The sequence below is a fragment of the Vigna umbellata genome, chromosome 1, assembly GCF_029865625.1.
Source record: "Vigna umbellata cultivar VRB3 chromosome 1, Vumbellata_1.0, whole genome shotgun sequence".
Classification (NCBI taxonomy): Eukaryota; Viridiplantae; Streptophyta; class Magnoliopsida; order Fabales; family Fabaceae; genus Vigna; species Vigna umbellata.
In genome coordinates, this window is record NC_142165.1 from 17,950,212 (window position 1) to 17,961,189 (window position 10,978).

Genomic DNA, 10,978 nt, shown 5'->3' on the forward strand with positions numbered 1-10,978 from the left:
TGTTAGTGAACTTTTGAAAAAAAGAAAGACAACTTTGAACAGACCCTACAAACCGAGGGACCAAAATAGGTATTAAACCTATTATTAAAAATGTTTAATAAAAGTATTGATTTTAATGAAAATATTAGTGTAAACAAATTTTTTTCCATTCGAAAAGACGTGAAATTGTTTCATTCAAAAATAATAATTATGATTAAACTAAGACAAAATAAAAATATAGAGATTAATTTAAGACAAATGTGATGACATTTGGCATTATAGTGATACGTAGCATTGTTACTGTCACATTACACCGTTATTGTCATATCACACTGTCATATGATATCATGTTAGTTTGACAAATTACAAAATTTTATTTAAAAAAATAAAAAATATTTTTTTAAAAAATAAAAATTAATTTTAAAAAAATAAAAATTAATTTTTTAAATATATTAAAAATAATTATAAAAAGATGTGACATCTCTTTAATCAGAACCATACTAATAAGAATGACCTTATTGCATCAAAAATTTCAAAATAAAAACTAAATTGAGAGCATAAAAAAGAAAGTTATTTGAGATTTTTCTAAACATGAAAATGAATGACATCATTTAACAAAATTTAAAACTTTAAATGTTAAGCCTGAATTGGAAAATTTGAGCATTTGACGGTTACATTTATTCAAAAAATGGTATGTTTAATTTGAGTGATATCAGCTATTACATGAAAGCTTTACCATATAAATATTGATTGGTACATTTTAGACTTGCTAATTTAAGAAGATTGACTTGTTTGAAAGTGGATCTGGATTTTGGAGAATCATGCCAAATTGCAAATTCTACAGAATTTGTCCAATGAATGGAATTCCATCTAGTGAAGTTCTTCTAGATAATTAGTCTTGCTTTTAGAGAATAACCCTCATAGATAGTCACTTAATTAATTTATTATATTAGTTACATATAAATATATTCTTTTTTATGATATAATTGTGATGTAAATCTTTAAACAATTGAAAATAATGACTTCAATTTCTATGCATGAATTAGTTTATTTAAGAGGTTTTACAACTAATACCTTAGTTAACCATATTATATGGTTTATATTATATGTTTAAAATATTAAACATAATTAAAATAAAATAACTATTTTTGTACTATGTTGTCTAAAAATATAAATAATTAATGACATATTGTAATTTTAATCCAGAACAATCTTCTCAATTCATCCTATTAAAAATTTTAATGGACCAATTAAAATGAAAATTATATTAATACAATAAAACATTCTTTAATATATAAATAAATATAGATAAATAGGTAGATAGAGATATATTAAAATTAAAATTTCGTGGGATAAATAGGGAATTTTATGCAGGTATTTCCTTTTCTCTTCATAACAAACTTGCACTACTGTAAATTGAAATATTCAATTTGAAGTCTGATGGAATTTTCACTTTTCTCGTTCTCCCCTTTAAAAAAAATCTCAAATTATACTAATTTAATACATTATAAAATAATTTAACTACTTCAAGTTAAATAATAAAATATTAATGAAATGTACAGGATTTTAAAATCCGGAAACTAAAATAATAATAAAAGAACACCTGATAAGACCTGATTTTAAGATAGTTCAAGCAAAGGTAAAAGAAAATAAAAATGGTAAAAGAATAACACTGAGCAACAAAAAGAAGAAATACATTTCTTCTTTGTTGACACTTGATCGAACCTGAAAATTCAGAAAGTGTAGTTTGAGTTTACAATCGATTCAGTCAAGGAGAATTGTTTGGTGAAAGAAGCGTTTTCTTCAGATCTCACAGGTGGAGAGCGATGGAATATCTAGGGATTGATCTTAGCTGCGCCGTGGGATCGCTCCGCCACGGCCACTTTCCGGAGAAGGATTGCTTGCTCCCTCTCATTTCCAAACTCCTCGGTTACGCCATCGTCGCCGCCTCCACAACCGTCAAACTCCCTCAGGCACTAATCGTTAACCGTTTCATTATTTGTTTCTTCGTTTCTCATGTTCCGTTCATTGCTACTTAATACTACTACTCCGGTTGTGTCAGTGTTAGGGTTTTGTTTGATAAATGTTGTTCTAAGCATGTTTAACCTCTTTTAGCTTATAGTAATTTAACGAGGATGTTCAATTCGGAAGCACAGTGTTCGTTACGCTATTATCGTTTAATGTTCAGATTATGAAAATTCTGAAGCATAAGAGTGTGAGGGGCCTTAGCATGATCTCCTTTGAGCTCGAAGTTATCGGATACACCATCGCGTTGGCTTACTGTCTCCACAAAGGTCTTTCATTCTCGGCTTACGGAGAGTTGCTGTTTCTTTTGATCCAAGGTGTGCTAACAGTTTTGGCTTAATTTTTGGTTTCTGTTCATTCTTTGTGCAGAACTGATACGTAGTGTGAAGTTGCCTTGTGTGAGTTGGGCGAGATTATGGTGTGTTTAAGTTTATGCAATGTTGTTTGGAGTTTGTCATTAAATAAGCACTTTCACAAGTTGCTCTATTTGGGTCTAACAGGTCCTGGGATAAACAAAATCACTTGTTAGTTTTAAAAATAAGCTATTTTCTCTTATTTTGTGATGCAGGGCGGGTAGGAAAGAAAGTAATTAGTAGCTGGGTTATGGTTGTATCCCTAGATGTTTTATTTTAGTGCCAAGGATAACATTTTGGGAATTGGCTTTTTGCTAGTTGTCCTTAGTAAGTTATATTTTAATAATTGTAATTTGAAATTCCTATTAGATGTAGGCTGAATGATCACATAACGTGAAAGGCTTTCGTTTGTACTATAAATCTGAACTTGCCTTTGTAGGAATATATTTTCCTTAAATATTAAATACAAAATCATTTTGAACTTTTTATTTCTTAGTATGTTACACCAGAAGAGCCAGTCCATTGATTACATTTGAATCTTTCTTAAAGTTTCTTTGCTTTGTAGAGTCCTATCTATAATTTTTTGTCCTATATCATTTTGTTCATGATTTTGTCTAACTCTAGACACTAATACCGAAATTAGTACTTGCACAGGTATCATAGACTTTATATCATGCTAGTTGTACTGATCTATCTTTTGCTGGGTATAGCTATGTTGTTCTTCCATTTTCTTCAAGTTATCTAATTTCTTCCTCTCTATTTTCTGAAACAGCTATAATATTGGTTGCTGTAATCTACTATTACTCTCGACCTTTGAGTACAATAACATGCATCCGGGCATTGCTGTATCCTACTGGCTCGAGGAAGAACTAGGCTTTTATTCTTGTGTTATGTGATTCAATCAGATATTCTTGATCATTTCCTTGATGCATTGGTTTTCAGATATTCTGCTATAGCACCCACTATCTTTGCTGGTCAAATTGATCCTTTCCTCTTTGAAGCTCTGTATGTGAGTGACAACTTTTTTTTTGCTAAAGTAGTTGTTAATTATGTTGTTTTACAAATTTTAGAAAGCTGATTTTTGGTGTACCTAGGTGAAGGTTAAGAGTCATAGGCTGAAGCCCTTATCTTATTCTAGCTGAGACAAAACATTGATTCTTTTTGGCCATCCTCTAAATTCAATTTAGTATTAAAGTGGGTAAGATCCTGCATTGTCTTCTCCCCTTACTTGTTTGGCTACTGTCCACTGCGTCCACCACCTCAACCAATGTATTTTAGTCTGACAATCTTAGGGTCTGGTCTGCATCTCAAACCAAGAAGTTGCGCGGCCTAATACTCAGTCACGCTCTTCCATGCACAATTCTTCTCCAAAAAGCTATCGTGTGTGCGTATCACTCACATGTTGAAATCCTGCCAAACCACTTCCACAAACTTTCTAAGCATCTTCTAGGCATGTTTCTACCCATGTTTCATCATTTTGACAAACTTGATGTTGTTGAGTACATTTGGCTTGACCTCTTCTACCTTGCGTCTTTGTTATGACCTTCATTCCATGTGCTCTATCTTTGAAATAGTCTCTTAAGGTCATGTTCTTTCTTTTTCTGGTACCTGCATAATTTCAACTGCAAAACTCAACTGGAAAAATTACTTGGTTTGGTCTACTTCAATGGAGTTGTGATTCCATGGTCAAGAATACCATGACCATTTGGCGAAGGTGGCTAGTGATATTCCCACTAAAAATAATAAATCTCAGTGGCAAAAGCTTGACTTTCAACTATGTTTTGTCCAATGTTCCAGAGATACTGAGTTCCTTCATGACACATTTTTGGAAAAGCCCCAAGATGTTTTTGCTAATGACATTCATCATCCCTTTGATGCAACACAAAAGTAGTCTCCGTCAAATAGACCAACCATGATATGGTCTCTCGTCTAGCAAAAGTCCAGGTTATATTAGAGAAATGAATAAATAGATTTGTTGTGGCTGACTCATTGTAGTATATTAAAACAAAAACTTGAAACGTTATACGTGGTTCTAATTTTGAGAAGTTCACATTCAAATTTCGATCTTGTATGTGATCAAATTGTTGCTAGTGATCAAATTCCTTTTGGATAGCCTAATCACTCGACTTCAAAAAGGATGTAAAGATAACTAACAATTCAGAACGATTTTTCATAAGATAAACCCAAGTACATCTTGAATATTCATCAATAAAGGTAACAAAATATCTAAAACCAAAGGAGGAGATACGACTAGGTCCCCATATATCAGAATGGATGATGGAAAAACTAGAATTACATATTGATTGAGACCTTTTAGGAAAGGAAGATCTAACATGTTTTCCTAATTGACATGACTCACATTCTAAAGTTTGGAGACCACTAAGTTCAGGACACATCTTTTTTAATTTGGACAAATGAGGATGGCCAAGTCGATCATGTAGCACTTTAGGATTAGGAGCAGCAACACAAGACACCCTTGGACGAGATCCAAAATGGTATAATCCGCCAGCTTCATATCCTTCTCCAATCTGTCTCCCCGAACCACGCTCCTGTATAACAAAAGATTTATGATCAAAGGTTATTGAACAATTTAACATTTTAGTCAACTGGCTTAAGGAAATTAAATTAAAAGGACAATTAGGGACAAAAAGGACTGAGTTGAGATTGAGGGAGGGAGACAAAGAAACATGACCGACTCCTTTGGAAGAAGTTTTAGATCCATTTGCAAGGGTTATGAAATGAGGTTTTTCTCGAAAGGAAATAGATGAGAACAAAGAGGTATTACCAGAAATGTGATCAGAAGCACCTGAGTCAATTACCCATGAATTTTGACATTCCATAGATTGAGAAACGCAGGCGGTTGATGTATTGGGAGATTGAGATGGTTGTGCCAAGCTGTTAGACTTTAACCTTAAATACTCTTGATATTCATCCTCAGAAAACATAGAAGTGGAGGTTTCAGTTTTCGAAGTGGAAGTTTCAGTCTTCGAAATATTGGCGGTTTTGGAAGGGAAACCATGTAAGGAGTAGCAATTCTCTTGAGTATGACCCATCCTTTTACAATATGTGCATTGAGTACGTCCCCGACCTCCTCGTCCTCCTCCTCTAGTGCCACGTCCTCCTCTTCCTCGTGTGGCAACCATGACAGATGGTTCCACTAGTTCATGCGCTTCTTGAGTTTGAGATACCGGGACACGCAGAAGGCGAGTGATCAATGTTTCCATAGAGGGAACCTCATGACTAGTTAGAAGTTGATCTCTGAGATGATCAAAATCGGGATGTAGGGCACGAAGGATCAACACCATGTAAAATTTGTCTAGTTTCTTTTTGATATCCTCTAATGGATCTACTTCCAAAAACATCCTAAGTTCTTCGACAGCTTGGGCTTCAGCCATGAAGGACACCATATCATGGTCTGCCATTTTAAGAGATGCAAGCTTGTTCGTAGTGTCATAGAGACGTTGAATATCGTTGGCATAAATGCTTTGGGCTTTCTTCCAAAAGGAGTGACAAGTTTTGAAAGCCCTCAAAGATACAAGAAGTTTGGGTTCCACTGATTGCCATAACAGGGTACACAACTGGAAATCTGCTTGTTTCCACTGATCAGCTTTTTCAGTCTTTTTCAGTAGGCACATGGCTTCCATCTCGCTCAAGGTGGTCATAATGCCCTTGGCCAAGGAACCACATTTCAACAGCAGCAGACCATGATAGATAATTTTTTCCATTTAGCTTCTCGGAGGTAATTGATGGACTTCCAGAGAAGGAAAGAGTACTGCCAGACGCCATCTCTGAAGAAGACAAATAGTACTAGCAAGGAACAGGAAAACCCTAAGGGTTTAGACGAAGGAAACTGTGACAGTGATGGACGACGGTGGCCAGCAACGGCGGGCGGTGAACGGCGGCCGGCGACGGACGACGGTGGCCGGCGGCGACGGTGGCCGGCGGTTGACGGCGGGCAGCGGCGGGCGACGAAGAACTATGACGCCGGACAGATATATATTGCGAGACAGAAACCAGAGCGGGATCGACCCGCTCTGATACCAACTTAAGATTGAAAAGAAATAATTCTTGAGGGCTTAATTGATCCCTCTCACAATCTTCTATTTATAAGAATAAATTGATACACAAATACATGATAAATAGGGTAACCCTAGACACAATATAATCATGATAAATAGGGTAATCCTAGACACAATATAATCATGATAAATAGGGTAACCCTTGACACACTATAATGATGATAAAATAGGATAAATATCCTAACAGTATCACTGTGGGAGACGGGGATGTAGCTGGGTTGAAGCACGGTCTGTCGGGTTGGGGCATGGTCGGCTAGGTTGTGACATGGTCAGCCGGGTTGGAGCATTGTTGGTCGGGTTGGAGCACAGTCGCCGGGTTGGAGCATAGTCGACCAAGGGTTGGAGGGGTGAATGAAGCGCGGTGGTCGCCGGGTCTACATCGTGGTGGTCACTGGAGGAAAAGGATGCTCGGTGACAAAGAAAAGGGGCATATTGTGGCCGACGGTGGACAAAGCAGCAGACAGTGGACAATCAAGTAGCCCTTCATATTGCCTCCAATCTAGTGTTTTTGGGGGAACCAAACATAAAAATTGATTGTCATACGGTTAAGTAGTAGTTGTTGTTTAAGGAACTTAGTAATGGACTTATTAGTGCCAATAACCATCTCTTAAGCATTCTAACCAAGTCTTTTAGAGGGTCTAGAATTCAGTTTATATGTTCTAAAAGCTTGGTGCATACAATTTCTATGCTTCGACTTGAGGGGGATGTTAAAATAGTTTATTTGTTGTACAGCTCTTGTAAAAAACTGCTTTTGGATGTACATAGCTTAAGGTTAATAGTCATGGCTATAACCTTTTACTTTGATATATACTTGTACTCACTGTTTTTATACACAAACACAATCAGCTCAGACAACATTTAGTGATTTTTTGGTCGTTCTCTAAATTTGAGAATGTTGAAAATACATTTACTTGTGCTTGATGAAAATTTGCTCTAATTGAATGCCATGAAACAATTATCCTAAAACCCTAAATCCTAAACATAAAAGTTTAAGCTGAAACACATGAATTTCTTTATATTATTTCATTCTTGACCTCTCATGCAAGAGTCCTTTGTGCTTGAAACATGAACAATGTGCAAGCCACCTACCTGGTGCTAAAATTAAACTTTCTTATTAAAATAATGAGGATGACATGGATTGAAACACTAGACCACTTGGTTGTGGAGGCTTTGATACTCTTTCATGAATGAAGTATTCTTAAAGCTTTATTTTTTCGCTGAATATAGAAAGATGGGTTTTTATTCATTTCTTGCAGAATTGTTTCTGTTGAGCATTTTAGCCTTTATTTTACATCTGTTGGTTACTAGGTTCTCATCACTTGATATTTCTTGAATTGAGATGTGGATATGTTCTTTTCCAGGCATCCCAGCATGCAATTTTTCTCTTTGCCAGGATCCCACAAATATGGCAAAACTTTTCTGTAAGTTGAAAACATATTACCTATTCAATGTTCCTGCTATATTGGACAAAAATGCCTAGTTGTCATCAGATTTACAAACTTATTTTAAGTACTTGCACTCAAAACAATATTTGATTCTGCAGTCAGAATGTCTACTTAAATGGGTTCTTTCACTCTACTTCATGATGGCTTACTTGACACTAAAATACATGAAAGAAACTTTGTTTCCGAGTATATGCTATAACTGCTTATGTTTTTAAAAGAACCATTTGCTTTTTTGACTTGTGTGTAATGGGAGTCTAGGATGCCTTGAACCCTGTTATAGTTATGCTGAATTTTTCCATATTATGATTCTACATTCCTTAAAGTTTCTTTTTTGTCTACAATTTTTCGTTTCATGAATTATGATGACTCTTTGTTTCACCAGCCTTATTCTTCATTGATAACTTACTATGTTTGAGCAGAATAAAAGTACTGGGGAACTCAGCTTCTTAACTTCTTTTATGAATTTTGCTGGTTCAATGGGTAAGCCATTGTGATTTCAGTAAAGTTTTGGTGAGTTTCCGTTTGTTTTTGCAGACTAATATATTTGTTTTGTTTATTGCAGTTAGAGTATTCACAACTATCCAAGAAAATGCACCAAACAGTGGTAAGTTGATGCTTAATTTGTTTTCGTCTTCTTGACTTGTTGCTGTCATTGTCAATGAATGTTAACTTAGTGTTTTGGTGCTAAAAGTAGTGTTTATTTGTTTTACTTTTGAGGATCTTAGAGCATGCTCTATACAAATCTTAAAATAAGAAAAAAGCAAGGTGTAGTTTTGGGTGTAGCGCTTGCAGTTTTTATGGTTAGATGTTGACAATAAACAAAGATGGTGTATGTAATTAAGTGGTCAACATCAAAGCAAGTGCTTAAACGTTGTGTTTTTTTTAAAAGAGTTTGAAAACATCTCCCATGTGTGTATTTCCCCCCCTTATCTGAGACTGTTAATTTTGCTTTAGAAAATAAGAGATAAAAACAACTAAACTACTGTTTTGTATCTAAAGACTACATTAATGGAGTGCTAGGATTGGAATCCTTTTTTTCTTAGAAATATGACACTTTTATTTTCAAATAAGGTACATGGTTCTTTGTAAGCAAGACAATACGTTGATTTTCCCAAGGATGGTAGCACATCGTAATAATATATACTATGAAGACATAGTTCATAGGTCTCTTGGATGATCAGTGAATAAGAAGGGTAGAGATCTCGAGAACTCGAGCACACTACAGACTTGCTTTTCTTAAGCCTTAACGAGCACTAGATTCAAATTCCATGTTTTAAATCTTTTATGGAGTTGAATTAAGCTTAAAGTTCATTTCTTAACATGGTATCAGAAACAAGTTATAGTCTATACTAGCGAGATTTGTGTTTGTTGAACATATTATTTCACTCACTATTCATTAATGTCTAATCTCAAGACGTAGATATCTCAACATGAGATGGTGTGTTAGAAGTTCTACATTGACTAGAAATAAGACTAATTTAGAGTATATATATGTAGATGCAAACCTCCTTTTATCAGTCGATTTTGTGAGGTTGAATTAGACTTAAAATCTCTTTTTTAAATATTGTTTTGTGACGTGGAAGTCCTAATACTACTACAGCGAAAATGGTGACTTTTCAATAGTTTCCTTTGTTAATATTGAAGCCACCTATGAATAGTTTCTGTTGGAAGTCCAAATCGACTAGAGATAAGGCCAATCTATAATAGATAAGTGGGTGTAAACCTTACCTTACAAGCCGGTTTTGTGGGGTTGAGTTAGGTTTAAGTCCACTTCTTAACATGGTATCAGAGCCTGGTTAAAGCCTATCCTAGCGATATTTGTTGTTTGTTGGACATGTTCCACCCGCTATCGGGCCGTTATCGGACCAAGCATTAATGTCTAGTCTCACGCTCGAGATGATGTCTATACCTCGGCGTGAGGGGAGTGTTGGAAATCCCACATCGACTAGAGATAAGGCTAATTTATAATATATATAAGTGGGTACAAACCTCATTTTATATACCGGTTTTGGGGGATTGATTTAGACTTAAGTCCACTTCTTAACAGTTTTCATTATTTTTTTTACATAAAATAGAACATATCTTTCTTTCGAAAATCATGTCTTCGGTCTCCTTGACTTGATACTAACAAAATTATGTCATTGACATTTTTGGTCTGTATAGCAGTGTTATTTTAAATGTCTTCCTGTACTATTTCCTATCATTGTGACTTTTTCTTAATTTTTTTGAAGTTCTCTTGGGCTATGCAATTGGTGTCGCAACAAATTTTACCATCCTAAGTCAGATAATATTATACCAAAAACCCCAGGTCGAAAAGGAGAAGAAAACCAAGTAATAGAACCGCATCGAGTTGTGTATATCTTCAATCTACTCATCAAACGTCTTGTTTCAAGTTTATACTGCTGATATATTAAGGTAACCATTAATTCCAAAAGTAACAACTGATTATTATCTTTTACTTTGGATCCTGAGACACTCTTGCTTAATTATTTTATCGTTATTTATCAAAGCTAAAATTTAAAGGATACGTCCAGGTTCTTTGTAAGAAAATTTTATCATGATTTGTTTGCCTTAGTTCTACTCTTCTATAATCATAAAATCTTAAGAATCTCGTCATGATTGCAAATCTTGGTTCTTTTTTTAGTGATAAAATGTTGGGTAAAACAAAACCGTTTCTCACCAAGGTCTTAATGTGCGACATTAAGTTGCCTTGAGATATCATATTGGAAGGTACATGAACTTCGGCTGAAGTACTTAAAAACTGCATTGGCCAAATCGCTTTGAGAATTGGCATTTACTTTAGTACCAAAAGAATTTAATTTTCTTTGCAGATTTTTCTCTATTTCATGCCAATCTATATGAAAGATGATACAGAGTAACTTTTCCTCATTTAAGCTTTTTCCTTTTATTATGGGTCAAATTTGGAACTGAAACGTTTAGTGAGAAACGGTAGCAACACAGCATATCCTATTGAATTTTGTTTAGAAGACTTGCTTAAAAATAAAAGTATTATTTTAACGTATATTCTATACAAGTGATATAAAGAGAGTTGTTAATAAATTGAGAACTTGTTTATATAAGTTATAATCTATTAGCA

General features: G+C 34.7%; 1 protein-coding gene across 1 annotated transcript; it reads left to right on the plus strand.

The window, feature by feature from the left end:
• Positions 1 to 1,605: 1,605 nt before the first annotated feature.
• On the plus strand, positions 1,606 to 10,408 carry LOC124825747 (mannose-P-dolichol utilization defect 1 protein homolog 2). Its single transcript, XM_047298448.2, is given in 9 exon segments — positions 1,606 to 1,952; positions 2,168 to 2,321; positions 3,130 to 3,202; positions 3,300 to 3,366; positions 7,798 to 7,857; positions 8,301 to 8,361; positions 8,444 to 8,485; positions 10,113 to 10,120; positions 10,122 to 10,408. Coding segments are annotated over 9 exon segments (651 nt in total). The 5' UTR covers positions 1,606 to 1,805; the 3' UTR covers positions 10,161 to 10,408.
• The last annotated feature ends 570 nt before the right edge of the window (positions 10,409 to 10,978 follow it).